At 50.3% G+C, this 25,063-nt stretch overlaps 1 protein-coding gene across 1 annotated transcript in view; it reads left to right on the forward strand.

Annotated features, from left to right (window-relative positions):
* f7l (coagulation factor VII, like) overlaps nt 1-25,063 on the forward strand; it is a 95,635-nt gene that overhangs the window by 16,626 nt on the left and 53,946 nt on the right. The window contains exon 2 of the mRNA XM_086006133.1: nt 16,683-16,843. Within this exon, the coding sequence (XP_085862259.1) occupies nt 16,683-16,843 (161 nt within the window). The remainder of the gene's footprint in view (nt 1-16,682; nt 16,844-25,063) is intronic.

Genomic DNA, 25,063 nt, shown 5'->3' on the forward strand with positions numbered 1-25,063 from the left:
TTGCACATGGCCTTTATCGCCTTCTTAAAGGTTTGTATGAATCTCTCAGCCAATCCATTTGTGGCTGGATGATACGGGGTGGATGTGTAATGCCTTACCCCATTCCTTCTCATAAATTTTCGAAACTCTTCGGACACAAACTGTGGTCCATTATCAGAGCAAATCTGCTCTGGCAAGCCGTTTCTGGCAAATATGGTCCATAGGACTGCAATCGTTTTCTCTGTAGTGGTTGAGGACATTTTTATCACCTCAGGCCACTTTGAATTAGCATCCACTGCTATTAAGAACATTGAGTCCATGAATGGACCAGCAAAATCAATATGCACCCATGCCATGGAGAGGAGGGCCACTCCCATGGGTGTAGAGGGGCATGTGGTGGTGCATTTTGGACCTTCTGGCATCCTAAGCAGCTCTTAGTTAGGTCTTCGATTTGTTGATCGATTCCCGGCCACCACACATAAGCCCTAGCAAGGCTTTTCATTTTCACTCCCCCCAGATGACCTTCATGTCGCTCCTTTAGCACTCTCTCCCTTAACTTGGGTGAAATCACCACTCTGGATCCACACATCACTGTCCCCTGGCATACTGACAGCTGTTCTCTTCTGGATGAGAATGCTGGCAACAGTGAGTCGCCATGTGTTGGCCATCCCCTCACCATCAAATCATATACCCGAGACAGCGTCGGATCATTGCGGGTCTCCTTCTCTATATCCGCGTTCGTTACTGGCAATCGTTCAATTATTGACGAATAAAATATCTCGATAGGGTCCACTGCTGGTGCTTCCTCCACAGTAGGCAGTGGCAGGCGCGATAGCCCATCAGCGTTTCCATGCTGTTTCGTGCCTTTATATTCTATTTCATATTGATTCGCCCCTAGAAACAGGGACCATCTTTGTAACCGTTGTGCCGTCATTACTGGAACGCCCTTCTTAGGATTAAAGATGGAGACAAGTGGTTGGTGGTCAGTCAGCAAGGTGAACTTCTGCCCATGCAGATAGTGGTTGAATTTTTTTACTCCCCATACTAGGCTGAGGGCCTCCCTGTCAATCTGGGCGCAGTTGCGCTCGGCTGAGGTTAATGACCGAGACGCAAAGGCTACTGGTCTCTCCAACCCGTCTGGGAATTTGTGCGACAGCACCGCTCCAATACCATAGGGTGATGCATCACATGCCAAACGAATTGGTAGTGCTGGGTTGAAATGGGCCAACACCTCTTTTGATGTGATCAATTCTTTACACTTCTGGAAAGCTCGTCTACATTCGTCATTCCACTTCCATGGTACCCCTGTTTGCAGTAGGGTGTTCAGTGGGTGTAATACTGTGGACAAATTTGGTAAGAACTTGTGGTAGTAGTTTACCAGCCTGAGGAACGACCTCAGTTGTGACAGATTTTCCGGTGCTGGAGCCTTGACTACTGCCTCAATCTTGTCAGGGGACTTATGTAACCCCTCTTCATCGATGACGTGGCCACAATACGAGATCTGCTTCTGGAAAAACTCGCACTTGTGGCGATTAGCTCGTAGCCCATATTCCTTTAATCTGGTGAGCACCTTCTCCAAGTTGGCGAGGTGATCACTGTCATTTTTGCCCGTGACCAGGATGTCGTCCAAATAACACTGGGTCCCTGGAATCCCTTGCAGGACTTGATCCATCGCCCTTTGCCAAATAGCCGGAGCCGATGCTACCCGAACACCAGCCGATTGTATTGATAAAGGCCTTTATGAGTGTTAATCGTAAGGTATTGTTTCGAGGCTTCTTCTACCTCCATTTGCAAGTACGCCTGGGCTAGATCAATTTTGGTGAAGCGTTTACCTCCAGATAGCGAGGCGAAAATATCCTCAATTCGTGGAAGCGGATATTGTACCGTGTGAAGGACTGGGTTCACTGTCACCTTAAAATCCCCACAGGTGTGGACTTTCTTTGGTTCCCCAGGCGTATTACTCAACGACCTCTTCATTACAGGAACGATGGGTGTAGCCCACTCGCTCCAGTCCACTTTGGACAGTACTCCTGAACGTTCCAACCCTTCCAGCTCTGCTTCGACAGCTGGTCTGATCGCATAAGGCACTGGTCTGGCCTTCAGAAACTTTGGGCTTGCATTTTCCTCTATTTTAATCATTGCTGTTATGCCTTTTAGCGTTCCGAGTCCCTCCTGGAACAATTCTTTTGCGTCAGTTAGCATTTTTGACAGTCGTCCAAGTGTGACGTCGTCATCCTTTTTGGCCTCAACCTTCAGTGCCTGTATGGAATGCCAATCTAATTGTATCTTCCGGATCCATTCACGTCCTAGCAGTGGTGGTCCTCCATCTGGCAATACATATGTATCCATTTTAGGTATTTCCTGGCCTTTATATATCACTTTCACCCTTATTTTTCCTTTGGGGTAGACTTTTTGCCCCGTGTACGTCTTCAAGACAATCTCTGTAGCTTTCAAGGGTATATGTGAAAATAGCCGCTTGTAGTCCCTTTGGTTTATGACTGTTAGGGCTGATCCTGTGTCCAATTCCATTTTCACTTGGACTCCATCTATCTTGAGTGTAACCCAGATAGTCTGGTGATCCTCCATTTTGGTTACCTTATGTAGTTTCAGACAACCCAGCTCCTTGCTTCCGGAGTCTGTGTCACTTTTCTGTTCGTCTGAACTACTGTCCATCACCTGGTGTACCTTTTTGTACTTCTCCTGTGGAGATTTCTTACTGTTGGTTTTCTTCCCAGACCTGCAGACTCTTGCTATGTGTCCTGCTTTTCCACACTGTCTGCACACTTGGTCCTTGAACCAACAATCCTTCTGGTCATGTGTTGTTCTGCCGCAGCGATAGCACTTCCCTGTTCCATAGGACATTTCATTGGTGCCATATTCTTGCGGTCTCCGTTGTATCTCTGCAGCGCCCCTTGCGGCTGCTTCGTGTGATACTGCCATACTGAAAGTCTTGTCCAGCATAAGATTCTTTTCTGATAGAAGCCGTTTCTGGGTTCCTTCACTTTGTAGCCCACACACAAACTTGTCCCTTAACGTATAGAAACATAGAAACATAGAGATAGGAACAGGAGTAGGCCATTCGGCCCTTCGAGCCTGCTCCGCCATTCAATGAGATCATGGCTGATCTTCGTCTGAGATCATAGCTGATCTTACCAGTTCAGTACCCCGTCCCCGCCTTTTCTCCGTAACCCTTAATCCCCTTAGCCTTCAGAAATATATCCAATTCTCTCTTGAAAATATTTATTGAATTAGCCTTCACAGCCCTCTGTGGCAGGGAATTCCACAGGCTCACCACTCTTTGAGTGAAGAAATTCTTCCTCATCTCTGTTTTAAATGATTTGCCCGCTATTTTTAGACTGTGGCCCCTGGTTCTGTGCTCCCCGGCCATTGGAAACATTCTCTCTGAATTCAGCCTGTCCAGGCCTGCCATAATTTTATATGTTTCGATGAGATCCCCTCTCAATCTTCTAAACTCCAGTGAGTACAAGCCCAAACTATTTAATCTCTCTTCGTAGGTCATTCCCGCCATTCCAGGTATCAGCCTGGTGAATCGCCGTTGCACTCTTTCCATGGCAAGAACATCCTTCCGCAGATGGGGCGACCAAAACTGTACACAATACTCCAGATGCGGTCTCACCAGCACCTTGTACAGCTGTAGTAAGGTATCCCTATTCCTATACTCGAACCCCCTTGATATGAAGGCCAACATACCATTTGCCTTCTTAATCGCCTGTTGCACCTGCATGCTCTCCTTCAGTGACTGGTGCACAAGAACACCCAGGTCCCTCTGCACTTCCCCATCTCCCAATCTATTGCCATTTAGATAATAATCTACCCTCCTGTTTTTACCCCCAAAGTGGATAACCTCGCATTTATCCACATTATAGTGCATCTGCCACGTATCCGCCCATTCCCCCAACCTGTCCAAATCGCACTGTAGCCTCCTGACATCCTCATCAGAGCCCACCCCTCCTCCTAGTTTAGTGTCGTCAGCGAATTTGGAAATATTGCATCCAATTCCCTGATCCAGATCATTTATATATATTGTGAACAGCTGGGGTCCCAGGACAGATCCTTGCGGCACCCCGCTGGTCACTGCCTGCCACTCCGAAAACGAGCCGTTTATTCCAACTCTCTGTTTTCTATCCGCCAGCCAGTTCTCTATCCACGTTAATACTTTGCCCCCAATCCCATGAGCCTTAATTTTGCATGATAATCTTTTGTGTGGAACCTTATCGAAGGCTTTCTGGAAGTCAAGGTACACCACATCCACTGGCTCTCCCCCATCTATTTTACCAGTTACTTCCTCAAAAAATTCCAGCAGATTAGTCAAACACGATTTACCCTTTGTAAATCCATGTTGACTCTGTCCGATCCTTTCCCCATTTGTCAAGTGCTCCGCTATTTTATCCTTAATAATGGACTCTAGCATTTTGCCCACAACCGATGTAAGGCTTACTGGTCTATAATTCCCTGCTTTCTCTCTACCCCCCTTTTTAAATATTGGGGTAACATTAGCTACCCTCCAATCCACGGGTACTGTTCCCGAGTCAATGGAGTTCCGGAAGATGACCCTTAGAGCATCTGCTATCTCCAGGGCCACCTCCTTAAGTACCCTAGGATGTAGTTTATCAGGCCCCGGGGATTTGTCGGCCTTCAGTCCCCTCAACTTACCCAACACCATATCCCTAGAGATACTAATTTCTGTCAGCTCCTCCCTCTCATTAGTCCCTATGTTTGCCGATATTCCTGGGAGGTTATTTGTGTCCTCCTTTGTGAATACAGAACCAAAGTATGAGTTTAATTGGTCTGCCATTTCCTTATTCTCCATTATATATTCTCCCGAATCGGACTGCAAGGGACCGACTTGGGATTTTACCAGTCTTTTCCTCCTGATATACCGATAAAAGCTTTTGCAGTCTGTCTTTATGTTTGCTGCAAGTTTACTTTCGTATTCTATTTTCCCCTTCCTGATTAATCCCTTTGTCCTCTTTTGCTGTATCCTGTACTGCCCCCAATCTTCCGGTCTGGTGCTTTTTTTTGCCAGTTGATATGCCCTTTTTTTTGATTTTATGCTGTCCCTAATTTCCCTCGTTATCCACGGTTGAGTCACCTTTTTAGGTTTATTTTTATGCCAAACCGGTATAAACATGTTCTGGAATTCTTCCATTCTATCTTTGAATGCTTGCCATTGTCTATCCACTGTCAATCCCCCCAGAAACACCACCCAATCAATCTTACCCAATTCCCGTCTCATACCCTCGTAATTCCCTTTATTTAAGTTCTGGACCTTAGTCTCTGATTCAATTTCCTCACTCTCCATCTCGACTGAGAGCTCGATCATATTATGATCGCTCTGACCCAAGGGGCCTCGTACAAGAAGATTGCTGATAAGTCCCTTCTCATTGCACAATACCCAGTCTAAAATGGCCTGATCTCGAGTCGGCTCCTCGACATATTGGTCCAGATAACCGTCCCGAAAACATTCCAGGAATTCCTCCTCCTCAGAATTTTTACTAATTTGGGTAGTCCAATCAATATGTAAATTAAAGTCACCCATGATGACAGCTGTGCTCTTATCGCACGCTTCTCTAATTTCCCTTTTTATGCCTTCCCTCACCTCCATATTACTATTTGGAGGCCTATATATCACACCCACTAACGTTTTCCTCCCCTTGCTATTTCTCATTTCTACCCATACAGATTCCGTTTCATCCGAGTTAATATCCTTCCTTTCCATTGCATTAATCCCCTCCTTTACCAGCAATGCTACCCCACCTCCCCTACCTTTTTGCCGATCCTTCCTAAATATTGTATATCCCTGGATGTTAAGTTCCCAGCCTTGCCCACCCTGCAGCCACGTTTCTGTAATCCCAATCAAATCATACTTGTTTACCTCTATTTCCACAACTAATTCATCCACCTTGTTCCTAATGCTTCTAGCATTAAGATACAAAGCCTTCAGGCTTGCTTTTTTCACACTCTCATTATGAATTAGTTTGGCCCTTTGTGTTTCTCTCCTTTGCTTATTGCTTCTCACCTTTCTACCATCTATTTCTGACTTCATATGACTTCCCTCTTTTCCACTACCTAGGTTCCCATCCCCCTGCCAAATTAGTTTAAATCCTCCCGAACCGCCCTAGAAAATATTACCCCGAGGACATCGGCTCCCTCACAGTTCAGGTGTAGACCGTCCCCTTGGTACAGGTCACTCCTCCCCAAGAACTGGTTCCAATGCCTCAAGAATTTAAATCCCTCTCCCTTGCACCACTGCTCAAGCCACGTATTTAGCTTATCTATCTTACTCTCTCTAAACTTATTAGCTCGTGGCACTGGTAGCAATCCAGAGATTACTACCTTTGAGGTCCTACTTTTCAATTTAGCTCCTAACTCCCTAAATTCAGCTTGTAGGACCTCCTCCCTCTTTTTACCTACATCGTTGGTACCTACATGTACCACGACAACTGGCTGATCCCCCTCCCCCTTCAGAATGCTCTGCACCCTCTCCGAGACATCCTTGACCCTTGCACCAGGGAGGCAACATACCATCTTGGAGTCTCGGTCTCGGCCACAGAAACTCCTATCTATCCCCCTTACAATTGAATCCCCTATCACTATAGCCCTATCCCTCTTTTTCCCGCCCTTCTGTGCAGCAGAGCCAGTCATGGTGCCCTGAACCTGGCTGCTGGTGCCTTCCCCTGATAAGTCATCTCCCCCAACAGTACCCAAAACGGTAAACCTGTTTTGGAGGGAGATGACCGCAGGTGACTCCTGCACTACCTTCCTGCCTTTACCCTGCCTTTTGGTCACCCATTTACTGTCTGAGCTAGCCTTTACCTGCGGTGTGACCAACTCACTGAATGTGCTATCCACAACATCCTCAGCATCGCGTATGCTCCAGAGTGAGTCCATTCGCAGCTCCAGCGCCGCCATGCGGTCCGCTAGGAGCTGCAGCTGGACACACTTCCTGCACACATAGTTGTCAGGGACAGTGTCCCTGATTTCCCACATGGCGCAGGAGGAGCATGACACGGGTCTGAGCTGCCCTTCCATGACTTAACCCTTACAATACCCTTTTATTTACTACGATTTAGCTTAATTATTGAATTCTACTTAGAATAAGTTTGTGAAAGTACTCACCAACCAGTCACCTACCTGTTTTCTGGTGTTGTATTTTCACTGCCGCCTCCTGTCCTGGAACCTTTTCCACCTAGGTTAGGCTCCTGAAATAAAATAAATTGAACCTACCTTTTCAACTTCCCCTAACCCCTAAAAGGTTAGAGGAGGTGGAAGGGTGGGAGACACTACACTGTAGTGTTTCGGGTTTAGCAACAGCTCCACCTATATAAGAGTTACTGGCCTCCTGCTCTCCCGACTGCACCAGCAACCAATCACTTGCCTGCTCCCTGGTGACATCACACTCTGATTACTTTTTACCTCTCTCCTCTGCTGTTGATTTGGTGGGCCTCGCAACTGCCGCCGGTTTTTAAGCCGGGCTCCTCCTCGCTGCTCCCTGCTGCTCCGAGTGGTCGGGCCTCGCAACTGCCGCCGGTTTTTAAGCCGGGCTCCTCCTGTTAGTCCCGCTCCAAACTGGCAGTGTTTCAATAGCTTGCGCTGTTCCGTTAGGTACTCAGCATTGCTTTCGTCTTTGTGTTGGTTCCTTTTATGGAACTTAAATCGTTCTGCTATCAGCAGCGGTGTGGGGTTTAAGTGGTCCTGTAGGATTTCTACTATGCTTTCGAAATTCTTGTTCACAGGCTTCTCTGGGGTTATTAGGTTTCGCAGTAACCCATAAGTTTTTGCACCCATGGAATTTAACAAAACCAGTGCTTTCCTAGCATCTGGCACTTCATTCGCCCTGCAGTACACCTCAATACGTTCCACATATGTCGCCCAATCTTCGACTTCATTGTCGAACGTAGAGATACTGCCACTCTTCTGCATCCCTGGGTGTGATTTAACTGTCAAAAATGGCGTCTCCCGTGCTTCCCCTTCTTCTCCGCTGGCACAAAATGGCGTCTACCACGCTTTCCTTCCTTCCCGCGCTCGCCCTTCTTCTCCGCTGCGGCTTCTAAAAATGGTGTCTCCCGCGCTCTTCCTTCTTCTCCGCGGCTCAATGGCGTCTCCCGCGCTCTCCCTTCTCCCCGCGGACACTGTTCAGCCCTTGAGCCCTGGCTGTGCTCTGCGCGTTCTTTTTTTTTTGTGCGCCTTTCCCGTTTCCGCCGCTCGGGCCTGAACCCGGCTGTTGCTTTACCCTCACTCTCTCCGTTTTGTTTTTCCTCGACGCCGCTCGGTTTTCAACCCCCGGCTGCGCCCTGTGCGCTTCACCCTCTGTCTTACGCCGTCGACGCTGCTCGGCTTTCTCTCCGCCGTCGGTCGGCTCCAGCCGCCGCTGTCCGGGAAGGGTCTGCACTGTACCTGTCGTCAGTCTATTGCTGATCGTCATGGCTGGGGAACCAAGCCCGGCTCTCCACAGCCTCCCCTGCGATGTTCACTCTCTGCCGGATGACTGGGCGGTTGCTCGTGGTCGACGCCCGTGTTTCTGGCCTCGACTTTCTTCCACCGCCCTCCCGGAGCGAATCCTCGAAGGGAAATGCAGAGTTGCAGGTAGATTCGAATCGACACTCGTCGCCACTGTTAGATCCGTGATTCTGAGAGTGTGATGTTTTTCAATAACCACACGGATGCTGTAACTTAACAATCAACAGGTATTTACTGGAGTAGGGTAGCCTCAAGACTGGGGTACAGAGGCATGCTCAAGGCTTATATACAGGTGTGGTCACTGCCGGTACTACAGTATACAGGAGCTGTAAAAGTAGTTCTCTCTTAAAGGTACATACACTACAGGAAAGATAATGGAATCTTTATTCAAAGATGTAGAAAAACATCCAGAATACAAAAATATGGTCAAGAATAGTCAGCACAGATTTCAAAAGGGACGATCATGCTTCACCAACCTTATTGAATTCTTTGAAGAAGTAACAGAAAGAGTAGACAAGGGTAATGTAGTAATATATTTGAGTTTTCAAAAGGCCATCGCAAGTCGGGGGAGATCACGGGGTGGGAGAAGAAATCATGGGTCGGGGGAGATTGTGGGTTTAAAGAGATTGTGGGTTGGGGAGATTGTGGGTCGGGGCGATTGTGGGTCGGGGAGATTGTGGGTCGGGGAGATTGTGGGTCGGGAGATTGTGGGTCGGGGAGATTGTGGGTCGGGGAGATTGTGGGTCGGGGAGATTGTGGGTCGGGGAGATTGTGGGTCGGGGAGATTGTGGGTCGGGGAGATTGTGGGTCGGGGAGATTGTGGATTTAAAGAGATTGTGGGTTGGGGAGATTGTGGGTTGGGGAGATCGTGGGTTGGGGAGATCGTGGGATGGGGAGATCACGGGTGTGTTTTTTTTAATTCGTTCTTCGGATGTGGGCATTGTTGGGAAGTGTTGGATCCGTGGTTCAGTGGATACGCCATTATTAAATAATCACACGGATGCTGTACATTAACAAATAACAGGTCTTTACTGGAGGAGGGTAATCTCTAGACTGGGGGTACAGAGGCATGCGCAAAGCTTATATACCAGTGTGGTCACTGCTGGTACTACAGTATACAGGAGCTGTAAAAGTAGTTCTGACTTAAAGGCACATACACTACAATTCCTCCCCTTTTAGATTAGTAATACCCCTAATATTCAAATAACAATTAACATTTCAACATGTACATTAAACAACAAAAGTCCATTTATAGATTCAGTCTTTGGGGCGGCTTCCTGACCCTTTCGGGATAGCGCCTTTCCAGAGGTTTTTGTTCTTGGTGCAGAGGCGATTCTGACCCCTTTTCATTGGGTAGTTCATCGGGTTCCACTGCTACTGGGTCTGAAGTAGATGCTACCTGTATGTTGGGTTCATCCCCAGGTACTCGAGACATGGGGTTGACGCATTCCTGTGACGCTAAGATCTGATCGACGTGGCGTCTCGCAGTGTTCTCCCCGACATCTACTGTGTACATTAATGGGCCCTGCCTTGTACATATCGTTCCGGGTTGCCACTTCTCTGTTCGATAGTCACGGGCCAAGACTGGTTGCCCTACATTGAAGCTCCTTGTCGGCTTCTCATTGATGTGCTGGAATTGTTTGTCCTCAACATTTCTTCGCACATTTGGTCTGAGCAAGTCCAGACGAGATCTCAACCTTCGGTTAAAGAACATCATGGCCGGGGTCTGGTTGGTAACTGCATGTGTCGCGTTTCGGTAGGCTAATAAGAAATTGTCCATCTTATGCTGTAGTGGAATTTCATCGTCGCACATGGTCTTTATCGCCTTCTTAAAGGTTTGTACGAACCTCTCAGCCAATCCATTTGTGGCTGGATGATACGGGGTGGATGTGTAATGCCTTACCCCATTCCTTTTCATGAATTTTTGGAACTCGTCGGACACAAACTGTGGTCCATTATCAGAGCAAATCTACTCTGGCAAACCGTTTCTGGCAAATATGGTCCGTAGGACTGCAATCGTTTTCTCTGTAGTGGTTGAAGACATTTTTATCACCTCAGGCCACTTTGAATGAGCATCCACTGCTATTAAGAACATTGAGTCCATAAAGGGACCAGCGAAATCAATATGCACCCGTTGCCATGGAGAGGAGGGCCACTCCCATGGGTGTAGAGGGGCATGTGGTGGTGCATTTTGGACCTTCTGGCATCCTAAGCAGCTCTTAGTTAGGTCTTCGATTTGTTGATCGATTCCCGGCCACCACACATAAGCCCTAGCAAGGCTTTTCATTTTCACTCCCCCCAGATGACCTTCATGTAGCTCATTTAGCACTCTCTCCCTTAACTTGGGTGGAATCACCACTCTGGATCCACACATCACTGTCCCCTGGCATACTGACAGCTGTTCTCTTCTGGATGAGAATGTTGGCAACATTGAGTCGCCATGTGTTGGCCATCCCCTCACCGTCAATTCATATACCCATGACAGCGTCGAATCATTGCGGGTCTTCTTCTCTATATCCGCGTTTGTTACTGGCAATCGTTCAATTATTGACGAATAAAATATCTCGATAGGGTCCACTGCTGGTGCTTCCTCCACATTGGGCAGTGGCAGGTGCGATAGCCCATCAGTGTTCCCATGCTGTTTCGTGCCTTTATATTCTATTTCATATTGATTCGCCCCTAGAAACAGGGACCATCTTTGTAACCGCTGTGCAGTCATCACTGGAACGCCCTTCTTAGGATTAAAGATGGAGACAAGTGGTTGGTGGTCAGTCAGCAAGGTGAACTTCTGCCCATGCAGATAGTGGTTGAATTTTTTCACTCCCCATACTAGGCTGAGCGCCTCCCTGTCAATCTAGGCGTAGTTGCGCTCGGCTGAGGTTAGTGATCGAGACGCAAAGGCTACTGGCCTCTCCAACCCGTCTGGGAATTTGTGCTACAGCACCGCTCCAATACCGTAGGGTGATGCATCACATGCCAAACGAATTGGAAGTGCTGGGTTGAAATAGGCCAACACCTCTTTTGATGTGATCAATTCTTTACACTTCTGGAAAGCTCATCTACGTTCGTCATCCCACTTCCATGGTACCCCTGTTTGCAGTAGGGTGTTCAGTGGGTGTAATACTGTAGACAAATTTGGTAAGAACTTGTGGTAGTAGTTTACCAGCCCGAGGAACGACCTCAGTTGTGACACATTTTCCGGTGCTGGAGCCTTGACTACTGCCTCAATCTTGTCAGGGGACTTATGTAACCCCTCTTCATCGATGACGTGGCCACAATACGAGATCTGTTTCTGGAAAAACTCACACTTGTGGCGATTAGCTCGTAGCCCATACTCCTTTAATCTGGTGAGCACCTTCTCCAAGTTGGCAAGGTGATCACCGTCATTTTCGCTCGTGACCAGGATGTCGTCCAAATAACACTGGGTCCCTGGAATCCCTTGCAGGACCTGATCCATCGCGCTCTGCCAGATAGCCGGAGCCGAGGCTACTCCAAACACCAGCCGATTGTATTGATAGAGACCTTTTATGAGTGTTGATCGTAAGGTAATGTTTGGAAGCTTCTTCTACCTCCATTTGCAAGTACGCCTGGGCTAGATCAATTTTGGTGAAGCGTTTACCTCCAGATAGCGAGGCGAAAATATCCTCAATTCGTGGAAGCGGATATTGCACCATGTGAAGGACTGGGTTCACTGTTACCTTAAAATCCCCACAGATGCGGACCTTCTTTGGTTCCCCAGGCGTATTACTCAACGACCTCTTCATTACAGGAACGATGGGTGTAGCCCACTCGCTCCAGTCCACTTTGGACAGTACTCCTGAATGTTCCAACCCTTCCAGCTCTGCTTCAACAGCTGGTCTGATCGCATAAGGCACTGGTCTGGCCTTCAGAAACTTTGGGCTTGCATGTTCCTCTATTTTAATCGTTGCTGTTATTCCTTTTAGTGTTCCTAGTCCCTCCTGGAACACTTCTTTTGCGTCAGTTAGCATTTTTGACAGTCGTCCAGGTGTGACGTCGTCATCCTTTTTGGCCTCAACCTTCAGTGCCTGTATGGAATGCCAATCTAATTGTATCTTCCGGATCCATTCACGTCCTAGCAGTGGTGGTCCTCCATTTGGCAATACATATATATCCATTTTAGGTATTTCCTGGCCTTTATATGTCACTTTCACCCTTATTTTTCCTTTGGGGTAGACTTTTTGCCCCGTATACATCTTCAAGACAATCTCTGTAGCTTTCAAGGGTATGTGTGAAAATAGCCGCTTGTAGCGGTGTGGGGTTTAAGTGGTCCTGTAGGATTTCTACTATGCTTTCAAAATTCTTGTTTACCGGCTTCTCTGGGGTTATTAGATTTCGCAGTAACCCATAAGTTTTTGCACCCATGGAATTTAACAGAACCAGTGCTTTATTAGCATCTGGCACTTCATTCACCCTGCAGTACACCTCAATACGTTCCACATATGTCGCCCAATCTTCGACTTCATTGTCGAACATAGAGATACTGCCACTCTTCGGCATCCTTGGGTGTGCGTTAACTACCACCAATGGCGCCTCCCGCGCTTCCCCTTCTTCTCTGCTGGCACAAAATGGCGTCTCCCGCGCTTTCCTTCCTTCCCGCGCTCGCCCTTCTTCTCCGCTGCGGCTTCTAAAAATGGCGTCTCCCGCGCTCTTCCTTCTTCTCCGCGGCTCAATGGCGTCTCCCGCGCTCTCCCTGCTTCTCCGCGGCTCAATGGCGCCTCCCGCGCTCTTCCTTCTTGTCCGCGGCTCAATGGCGTCTCCCCTTTCTTCGCCCCGCGGACCCTGTTCTGCCCGTGAGCACTGGCTGTGCTCTGCGCGTTCTTCTTTTGATATCTTTCGACGCCGCTCAGTCTAGAACCCGGCTGTTTCTTACCCTCTCTCTCTCCGGTTTGTTTTATTTTCCTCGACGCCGCTCGGTGTTCAACCCCCGGCTGCGCCCTGCGCTCTTCACCCTCTGTCTTACCCCGTCGACGCTGCTCGGCTCTCTCTCCGCCGTCGGTTGGCTCCAGCCGCCGCTGCTCGGGAAGGGTCTGTGCTGGACCTGTTGTCGGTCTCTTACTGCTCGTTGTGGCTGGGGAACCAAGCCCGGCTCACCACAGCCTCCTCTGCGAAGTTGGATCTTTGCCTGACTGCTGGGCGGTTGCTCGTGGTCGACGCCCGTGTTCCTGGCCTCGACTATTTTTTTTTTCTGTTGCAGGTAGATTCGAATTGACACTCGTCGCCACTGTTGGATCCGTGGTTCAGTGGATACGCTATTATTAAATAATCACACGGATGCTGTACATTAACAAATAACAGGTCTTTACTGGAGGAGGGTAATCTCTAGACTGGGGGTACAGAGGCATGCGCAAAGCTTATATACCGGTGTGGTCACTGCCGGTACTACAGTATACAGGAGCTGTAAAAGTAGTTCTGACTTAAAGGCACATACACTACAGGAAGGTCAACATTTATTGCCCATCCCTAATTGCCCTTGAAGAGGTGGTGGTGAGCCGCCTTCTTGAACTACTGCAGTCCATGTTGTGAAGGTACTGCCACAGTGCTGTTAGGTAGAGAGTTTCAGGATTTTGCCCCATCGATGATGAACGAATGGCGATATATGTCCAAGTCAGGATGGTGTGTGACTTGGAGGGGAACCTGCAGGTGATGGTGTTCCCAGGTGCCTGCTGCCCTTGTCCTTCTAGGTGGAAGAGGTCCTGGGTTTGGGAGGTGCTTTCGAAGAAGCCTTGGTGAGTTGCTGCAGTGCATCTTGTAGATGGTACAGACTGCAGACACGGTACACCGGTAGTGGAGGGAGTGAATGTGGTAGATGGGGTGCCAATCAAGCGGGCTGCTTTATCCTGAATGGTGTTGAGCTTCTTGAGTGTTGTTGGAGCTGCACTCATCCAGGTAAGTGGAGAGTATTCCATCACACTCCTGACTTGTGCCTTGTAGGTGATGGAAAGGCTTTGGGGAGTCAGTAGGTGAGACACTCGCTGCAGAATACCGAGCCTCCGACCTGTTCTTGTAGTCACAGTATTTATGTGGCTGGTCCAGTTAAGTTTCTGGTCAATGGTGACCCCCAGGATGTTGATGGTGGGGGGTTTAGGCAATGGTAATGCCGTTGAATGTCAAAGGGGGTGGTTAGACTCTCACTTGTTGGAGATAGTCAATGTCACACAACACAATGGAGGGTGCCCTCATTGTGAAGAGGGGTCATCATCTCCACAATGACTGTGCAGTGGTCACTGCTACCGATGCTATCATCGACAGATACACCTGCGACAGGTAGATTGGTGAGGATGAGGTCAAGTAGGTTTTTCCCTCGTGTTGGTTCTCTCACCACCTGCCACAGGCCCAGACTGGCAGTTATGTTCTTCAGGACTCGGCCAGCTCGGTCAGTAGTGGTGCTACCGAGCCACTCCTGGTGATGGACATTGAAGTCACCCACCCAGAGTACATTCTGTGCCCTTGCAACTCTCAGTGCTTCTTCCAAGTGGTGTTCAACATGTTGGGGAGATTGCGGGTGGGTTGAAGAGATCGTAGGTCAGAGGGGCGATCATGGGGAGGCTTTGGATCAGGCGGGAGCGAGAGATTACAGTAGGTTTGCATGAGGGACCGGGGGAAGTACGCCTGCTCCTCCTGGCCCACAAGCAGTACTGGAAAGGCACTTACCAGCTGGATTCAGCCGTTCTCGCCTCCCTTCAGCTGTGGGCTTCCTGAGCCCTGGGAAACACGGCCCGCAGCCACGATAGGTTGGTACAGTGAGATGTGCATAAGTGGACGGATAGATTGGCAGTTAGATCTGTATCAGTGGATGGATAGATTAGCAGCGATATCACTATAAGTGGATGGATAGGTTGGCACAGTGAGACCTAGATAGATTGGCACCGTGCCACACCCAGTTCATTTAACACAAATGTAGAGAAGAGTTGGTAATTTAATGTTCTGGCACATGCTGGAACGTCACAGGAGAGACACCAGGGGACGGAGCAGTTTACTGATGTACAGGGAGTGCATTCAAAGAGCTGATATCGGAGTGACTGAATTCTGGACAGGGAGGAAGTCACTCATAAACCCCATGCATGGCCGATTATCCTACTTTTGATCTTTCAGACACTGGGCTATTTAATTGATTAGTAATCAGTGGACCTTAGATCAAATCTTACTCCAGACTGAAGGGGTGTCATTCTCATCTCACCCTCAGTTATAGGGAACATTCTGATACCAGTAAGGTTGTGTCAGTCCAGCACTGGTTGAGTGCTTACAAAACAAACCTGCCCGTAACACACACAAAACTGCATTAACATGGTAATCTTGAAAAACTAGTTATCAAATATATTGGCCCAGAAATTCGTGTCTCCACGGGTGAGTACGCACGGGGTACTCACCCGTAGCCCCGATGGATGTGCCGGTTTCCTGCATGCACTGTGCATGTGCGGGAAACCGACACTTCCGATCCCCTGAACGAAGGGGTTCAGAGTTCGAACGCGTGCGCGGGAGAGGCTGCGCGTGCGCATCGAACTTACTTTTTTTTTAACAGGTTTTCCCGCGAGGGTAAGCCTGCAGAAGTTAGAAATGTAAAAAGCAGGCGTAAGGCTGCTTTTTACAAGGTAACTGGTGAATTAATTAAAATTAAAACATTTTTTCCACAGGTTTATTATTTTTAAATACTTTAAAGCAAGGTAAGTGTATTTTTAGCCCCGTTAGAAAATAAAATTATTTTTTTCAAAAATTTAAATTATTATTTAAAATAGTTATTTCAGTTTATTTAAAAAATGTGATTAAAAAAAAAAATTATTTGAAGAGTGAGTGCTATTTTGGGGCCGTAGTATTTATAAGTCTTGACAGTACTTCCTGTCAGACTTATGAATGAAGCATTCCCTGCTCCGATTGGCTCCCCATGGCCCACGTGATCCCAGGGGACGCATCGAACTAACTGCGCCCCTGGGATACGCAAGCACTGCGCGCCGGCTGCTGGACCAGGCCCAGGATCGGAATTCCACGCGGGCCCACAGCTCAACGGCCGGCGCGCAAGGCAAGTGCAGGTCGGGGTCTTACAACCACGGGAAGCCCCCGACCTGAATTTCTGGGCCATTGCTTTATTTATATAATAAATGTCCAACACTTTTATCGAAATAGCAGTATTGTCCAAAGTGGTGCAGATACTTGTGTGTTGAATCTGTTTTCCTGCTGATGTTTCCATTGAGTTCTGTCCCATCTAGTCTTCCTGCAGAAGACTGAGGCCAACAGTCTACTGCTCAGAGAGAGACGGGCTAATGCGGGACTGGAAGAGCTGAAAAGAGGTTCCGTTCAGCGGGAGTGTCAGGAGGAGCTTTGCTCGCATGAAGAAGCAAGGGAAGTGTTTGAAAATGACGAGAGAACTGTAAGTGTCAATGCTTCTACTGAAGAGCCTCACTGTGCTTAGGCTGCCCCTCCCTCACACCCCAGTCCGTAGTCTGAACCCCTTTACTCCCTCACACCCCAGTCCGTAGTCTGAACCCCTTTACTCCCTCACACCCCAGTCCGTAGTCTGAACCCCTTTACTCCCTCACACCCCAGTCCGTAGTCTGAACCCCTTTACTCCCTCACACCCCAGTCCATAGTCTGAACCCCTTTACTCCTTCACACCCCAGTCCGTAGTCGGAACCCCTTTACTCCCTCACACCCCAGTTTATAGTCTGAACCCCTTTACTCCCTCACACCCCAGTCTATAGTCTGAACCCCTTTACTCCCTCACACCCCAGTCCATAGTCTGAACCCCTTTACTCCCTCACACCCCAGTCCATAGTCTGAACCCCTTTACTCCCTCACGCCCCAGTCCGTAGTCTGAACCCCTTTACTGCCTCACACACCAGTCCGCAGTCTGAACCCCTTTACTCCCTCACACCCCAGTCTGTAGTCTGAACCCCTTTACTCCCTCACACCCCAGTCCGTAGTCTGAACCCCTTTACTCCCTCACACCCCAGTCCATATTCTGAACTCCTTTACTCCCTCACACCCCAGTCCGTAGTCTGAACCCCTTTACTCCCTCACACCCCAGTCCATAGTCTGAACCCCTTTACTCCTTCACACCCCAGTCCGTAGTCTGAACCCCTTTACTCCCTCACACCCGTTTATAGTCTGAACCCCTTTACTCCCTCACACCCCAGTCCGTAGTCTGAACCCCTTTACTCCCTCACACCCCAGTCCATAGTCTGAACCCCTTTACTCCTTCACACCCCAGTCCGTAGTCTGAACCCCTTTACTCCCTCACACCCCAGTCCGTAGTCTGAACCCCTTTACTCCCTCACACCCCAGTCCATAGTCTGAACCCCTTTACTCCCTCACACCCCAGTCCATAGTCTGAACCCCTTTACTCCCTCACACCACAGTCCGTAGTCTGAACCCCTTTACTCCCTCACACCCCAGTCCATAGTCTGAACCCCTTTACTCCCTCACACCCCAGTCCATAGTCTGAACCCCTTTACTCCCTCACACCCCAGTCCGTAGTCTGAAACCCTTTACTCACTCACACCCCAGTCTATAGTCTGAACCCCTTTACTCCCTCACACCCCAGTCCGTAGTCTGAACCCCTTTACTCCCTCACACCCCAGTCTGTAGTCTGAACCCCTTTACTCCCTCACACCCCAGTCCATAGTCTGAACCCCTTTACTCCCTCACACCCCAGACCATAGTCTGAACCCCTTTACTCCCTCACACCCCAGTCCGTAGTCTGAACCCCTTTACTCCCTCACACACCAGTCCGTAGTCTGAACCCCTTTACTCCCTCACACCCCAGTCCGTAGTCTGAACCCCTTTACTCCCTCACACCCCAGTCCGTAGTCTGAACCCCTTTACTCCCTCACACCCCAGTCTATAGTCTGAACCCCTTTACTCCCTCACACCCCAGTCCGTAGTCTGAACCCCTTTACTCCCTCACACCCCAGTCTGTAGTCTGAACCCCTTTACTCCCTCACACCCCAGTCCATAGTCTGAACCCCTTTACTCCCTCACACCCCAGACCATAGTCTGAACCCCTTTACTCCCTCACACCCCAGTCCGTAGTCTGAACCCCTTTACTCCCTCACACACCAGTCCGTAGTCTGAACCCCTTTACTCCCTCACACCCCAGTCCGTAGTCTGAACCCCTTTACTCCCTCACAACCCAGTCCGTAGTCTGAACCCCTTTACTCCCTCACACCCCAGTCTATAGTCTGAACCCCTTTACTCCCTCACACCCCAGTCCATAGTCTGAACCCCTTTACTCCCTCACACCCCAGTCCATAGTCTGAACCCCTTTACTCCCTCACACCCCAGTCCATAGTCTGAACCCCTTTACTCCCTCACACCCCAGTCCGTAGTCTGAACCCCTTTACTCCCCCACACCCCAGTCCATAGTCTGAACCCCTTTACTCACTCACACCCCAGTCCATAGTCTGAACCCCTTTACTCCCTCACACCCCAGTCCATAGTCTGAACCCCTTTACTCCCTCACACCCCAGTTCGTAGTCTGAACCCCTTTACTCCCCCACACCCCAGTCCATAGTCTGAACCCCTTTACTCACTCACCCCAGTCCGTAGTCTGAACCCCTTTACTCCCTCACACCCCAGTCCGTAGTCTGAACCCCTTTACTCCCCCACACCCCAGTCCATAGTCTGAACCCCTTTACTCACTCACCCCAGTCTGTAGTCTGAACCCCTTTACTCCCTCACCCCAGTCCGTAGTCTGAACCCCTTTACTCCCTCACACCCCAGTCTGTAGTCTGAACCCCTTTACTCACTCACCCCAGTCCGTAGTCTGAACCCCTTTACTCCCCCACACCCCAGTCTGTAGTCTGAACCCCTTTACTCACTCACACCCCAGTCCGTAGTCTGAACCCCTTTACTCCCCCACACCCCAGTCTGTAGTCTGAACCCCTTTACTCCCTCACACCCCAGTCTGTAGTCTGAACCCCTTTACTCCCTCACACCCCAGTCCATAGTCTGAACCCCTTTACTCCCTCACACCCCAGTCCATACTCTGAACCCCTTTACTCCCTCACACCCCAGTCTGTAGTCTGAACCCCTTTACTCCCTCACACCCCAGTCCATAGTCTGAACCCCTTTACTCCCTCACCCCAGTCTGTAGTCTGAACCCCTTTACTCACTCACCCCAGTCCGTAGTCTGAACCCCTTTACTCCCCCACACCCCAGTCTGTAGTCTGAACCCCTTTACTCCCTCACACCCCAGTCTGTAGTCTGAACCCCTTTACTCCCTCACACCCCAGTCCATAGTCTGAACCCTTTTACTCCCTCACCCCAGTCCGTAGTCTGAACCCCTTTACTCACTCACACCCCAGTCCGTAGTCTGAACCCCTTTACTCCCTCACCCCAGTCCGTACTCTGAACCCCTTTACTCCCTCACACCCAGTCCGAAGTCTGAACCCCTTTACTCCCTCACCCCAGTCTGTAGTCTGAACCCCTTTACTCCCTCACACCCCAGTCTATAGTCTGAACCCCTTTACTCCCTCACACCCCAGTCTATGGTCTGAAACCCTTTACTCCCTCACACCCCAGTCCAGAGTCTGAACCCCTTTACTCCCTCACACCCCAGTCCGTAGTCTGAACCCCTTTACTCCCTCACGCCCCAGTCCCTGGTCTGAACCCCTTTACTCCCTCACACCCCAGTCCAGAGTCTGAACCCCTTTACTCCCTCACACCCCAGTCCATAGTCTGAACCCCTTTACTCCCTCACAGCCCAGTCCATAGCCTGAGCCCCTTTACTCCCTCACACCCCAGTCCGTAGTCTGAACCCCTTTACTCCCTCACACCCCAGTCCGTAGTCTGAACCCCTTTACTCCCTCACGCCCCAGTCCCTGGTCTGAACCCCTTTACTCCCTCACACCCCAGTCCGTAGTCTGAACCCCTTTACTCCCTCACACCCCAGTCTATAGTCTGAACCCCTTTACTCCCTCACGCCCCAGTCCGTAGTCTGAACCCCTTTACTCCCTCACACCCCAGTCTGTAGTCTGAACCCCTTTACTCCCTCACACCCCAGTCCAGAGTCTGAACCCCTTTACTCCCTCACACCCCAGTCCGTAGTCTGAACCCCTTTACTCCCTCACACCCCAGTCCCTGGTCTGAACCCCTTTACTCCCTCATACTCCAGTCCATAGTCTGAACCCCTTTACTCCCTCACACCCAAGTCCGTAGTCTGAACCCCTTTACTCCCTCACACCCCAGTCTATAGTCTGAACCCCTTTACTCCCTCACACCCCAGTCTATAGTCTGAACCCCTTTACTCCCTCACACCCCAGTCCATAGTCTGAACCCCTTTACTCCCTCACACCCCAGTCTATAGTCTGAACCCCTTTACTCCCTCACACCCCAGTCTGTAGTCTGAACCCCTTTACTCCCTCACACCCCAGTCCGTAGTCTGAACCCCTTTACTCCCTCACACCCCAGTCTATAGTCTGAACCCCTTTACTCCCTCACACCCCAGTCCGTACTCTGAATCCCTTTACTCCCTCACACCCCAGTCTATAGTCTGAACCCCTTTACTCCCTCACGCCCCAGTCCGTAGTCTGAACCCCTTTACTCCCTCACACCCCAGTCCAGAGTCTGAACCCCTTTACTCCCTCACACCCCAGTCCGTAGTCTGAACCCCTTTACTCCCTCACACCCCAGTCCCTGGTCTGAACCCCTTTACTCCCTCATACTCCAGTCCGTAGTCTGAACCCCTTTACTCCCTCACACCCAGTCTATAGTCTGAACCCCTTTACTCCCTCACACCCCAGTCTATAGTCTGAACCCCTTTACTCCCTCACACCCGTCCATAGTCTGAACCCCTTTACTCCCTCACACCCCAGTCCATAGTCTGAACCCCTTTACTCCCTCACGCCCCAGTCCGTAGTCTGAACCCCTTTACTGCCTCACACACCAGTCCGTAGTCTGAACCCCTTTACTCCCTCATGCCCCAGTCCGTAGTCTGAACCCCTTTACTGCCTCACACACCAGTCCGTAGTCTGAACCCCTTTACTCCCTCACACCCCAGTCTGTAGTCTGAACCCCTTTACTCCCTCACACCCCAGTCCGTAGTCTGAACCCCTTTACTCCCTCACACCCCAGTCCATATTCTGAACTCCTTTACTCCCTCACACCCCAGTCCGTAGACTGAACCCCTTTACTCCCTCACACCCCAGTCCATAGTCTGAACCCCTTTACTCCCTCACACCCCAGTCCATAGTCTGAACCCCTTTACTCCCTCACACCCCAGTCTGTAGTCTGAACCCCTTTACTCCCTCACGCCCCAGTCCCTGGTCTGAACCCCTTTACTCCCTCACACCTCAGTCTATAGTCTGAACCCCTTTACTCCCTCACACCCCAGTCCGTAGTCTGAACCCCTTTACTCCATCACACTCCAGTCCATAGTCTGAACCCCTTTACTCCCTCACACCCCAGTCCATAGTCTGAACCCCTTTACTCCCTCACACCCCAGTCCATAGTCTGAACCCCTTTACTCCCTCACACCCCAGTCCATAGTCTGAACCCCTTTACTCGCTCATGCCCCAGTCCCTGGTCTGAACCCCTTTACTCCCTCACACCCCAGTCTATAGTCTGAACCCGTTTATTCCCTCACACCCCAGTCTGTAGCCTGAACCCCTTTACTCCCTCACAGCCGAGTCCGCAGTCTGAACCCCTTTACTCCCTCACACCCCAGTCTGCAGTCTGAACCCCTTTACTCCCTCACCCCAGTCTATAGTCTGAACCCGTTTACTCCCTCACACCCCAGTCTGTAGCCTGAACCCCTTTACTCCCTCACACCCCAGTCTGTAGTCTGAACCCCTTTACTCACTCACACCCCAGTCTATAGTCTGAACCCCTTTACTCCCTCACACCCCAGTCCCTGGTCTGAAGCCCTTTACTCCCTCACCCCAGTCTGTAGTCTGAACCCCTTTACTCCCTCACCCCAGTCTGTAGTCTGAACCCCTTTACTCCCTCACACCCCAGTCTGTAGTCTGAACCCCTTTACTCCCTCACCCCAGTCTATAGTCTGAACCCCTTTACTCCCTCACACCCCAGTCCATAGTCTGAACCCCTTTACTCCCTCACCCCAGTCTGTAGTCTGAACCCCTTTACTCCCTCACACCCCAGTCCGTAGTCTGAACCCCTTTACTCCCTCACACCCCATTCTGTAGTCTGAACCCCTTTACTCCCTCACACCCCAGTCCGTAGTCTGAACCCCATTACTCCCTCACGCCCCAGTCCGTAGTCTGAACCCCTTTACTCCCTCACCCCAGTCTGTAGTCTGAACCCCTTGACTCCCTCACCCCAGTCCATAGTCTGAACCCCTTTACTCCCTCACACCCCAGTCCGTTGTCTGAACCCCTTTAATCCCTCACGCCCCAGTCCGTAGTCTGAACCCCTTTACTCCCTCACCCCAGTCTGTAGTCTGAACCCCTTTACTCCCTCACCCCAGTCCGTAGTCTGAACCCCTTTACTCCCTCACCCCAGTCCATAGTCTGAACCCCTTTACTCCCTCACCCCAGTCCGTAGTCTGAACTCCTTTACTCCCTCACCCCAGTCTGTAGTCTGAACCCCTTTTCTCCCTCACACCCCAGTCCGTAGTCTGAACCCCTTTACTCCCTCACACCCCAGTCTGTAGTCTGAACCCCTTTACTCCCTCACACCCCAGTCTGTAGTCTGAACCCCTTTACTCCCTCACACCCCAGTCCAGAGTCTGAACCCCTTTACTCCCTCACACCCCAGTCCGTAGTCTGAACCCCTTTACTCCCTCACGCCCCAGTCCCTGGTCTGAACCCCTTTACTCCCTCACACCCCAGTCCAGAGTCTGAACCCCTTTACTCCCTCACACCCCAGTCTATAGTCTGAACCCCTTTACTCCCTCACACCCCAGTCCGTAGACTGAACCCCTTTTCTCCCTCACACCCCAGTCCATAGTCTGAACCCCTTTACTCCCTCACACCCCAGTCCATAGTCTGAACCCCTTTACTCCCTCACACCCCAGTCTGTAGTCTGAACCCCTTTACTCCCTCACACTCCAGTCTATAGTCTGAACCCCTTTACTCCCTCACACCCCAGTCCATAGTCTGAACCCCTTTACTCCCTCACACCCTGGACTGTAGTCTGAACCCCTTTACTCCCTCACACCCCAGTCTGTAGTCTGAACCCCTTTACTCCCTCACACCCCAGTCCGTAGTCTGAACCCCTTTACTCCCTCACACCCCAGTCTGTAGTCTGAACCCCTTTACTCCCTCACACCCCAGTCTATAGTCTGAACCCCTTTACTCCCTCACACCCCAGTCTATAGTCTGAACCCCTTTACTCCCTCACACCCCAGTCTATAGTCTGAACCCCTTTACTCCCTCACACCCCAGTCCCTGGTCTGAACCCCTTTACTCCCTCACCCCAGTCTGTAGTCTGAACCACTTTACTCCCTCACACCCCAGTCCATCGTCTGAACCCCTTTACTCCCTCACACCCCAGTCCATCGTCTGAACCCCTTTACTCCTTCACACCCCAGTCTGTAGTCTGAACCCCTTTACTCCCTCACACCCCAGTCCCTGGTCTGAACCCCTTTACTCCCTCACCCCAGTCTGTAGTCTGAACCCCTTTACTCCCTCACGCCCCAGTCCATATTCTGAACCCCTTTACTCCCTCACCCCAGTCTGTAGTCTGAACCCCTTTACTCCCTCACACCCCAGTCTGTAGTCTGAACCCCTTTACTCCCTCACACCCCAGTCTGTAGTCTGAACCCCTTTACTCCCTCACACCCCAGTCTGTAGTCTGAACCCCTTTACTCCCTCACACCCCAGTCCATAGTCTGAACCCCTTTACTCCCTCACGCCCCAGTCTATAGTCTGAACCCCTTTACTCCCTCACACCCCAGTCTGTAGTCTGAACCCCTTTACTCCCTCACACCCCAGTCCATAGTCTGAACCCCTTTACTCCCTCACACCCCAGTCCGTAGTCTGAACCCCTTTACTCCCTCACACCCCAGTCTATAGTCTGAACCCTACTCCCTCACACCTCAGTTCATAGTCTGAACCCCTTTACTCCCTCACACCCCAGTCTATAGTCTGAACCCCTTTACTCCCTCACACCCCAGTCCATAGTCTGAACCCCTTTACTCCCTCACACTCCAGTCTATAGTCTGAACCCCTTTACTCCCTCACAGCCCAGTCCATAGTCTGAACCCGTTTACTCCCTCACACCCCAGTCCATAGTCTGAACCCCTTTACTCCCTCACACACTAGTCCGTAGTCTGAACCCCTTTACTCCCTCACACCCCAGTCCGTAGTCTGAACCCCTTTACTCCCTCACACCCCAGTCCGTAGACTGAACTCCTTTAGTCCCTCACACCCCAGTCCATAGTCTGAACCCCTTTACTCCCTCACACCCCAGTCTGTAGTCTGAACCCCTTTACTCCCTCACACCCCAGTCCATAGTCTGAACCCCTTTACTCACTCACACCCCAGTCTGTAGTTTGAACCCCTTTACTCCCTCACACCCCAGTCTGTAGACTGAACCCCTTTACTCCCTCACACCCCAGTCCGTAGTCTGAACCCCTTTACTCCTTCACACCCCAGTCCATAGTCTGAACCCCTTTACTCCCTCACACCCC

Source organism: Somniosus microcephalus, chromosome 14, assembly GCF_052327205.1.
Source record: "Somniosus microcephalus isolate GS21.2 chromosome 14, FLI_Smic_1.0, whole genome shotgun sequence".
Taxonomy (NCBI): Eukaryota; Metazoa; Chordata; class Chondrichthyes; order Squaliformes; family Somniosidae; genus Somniosus; species Somniosus microcephalus.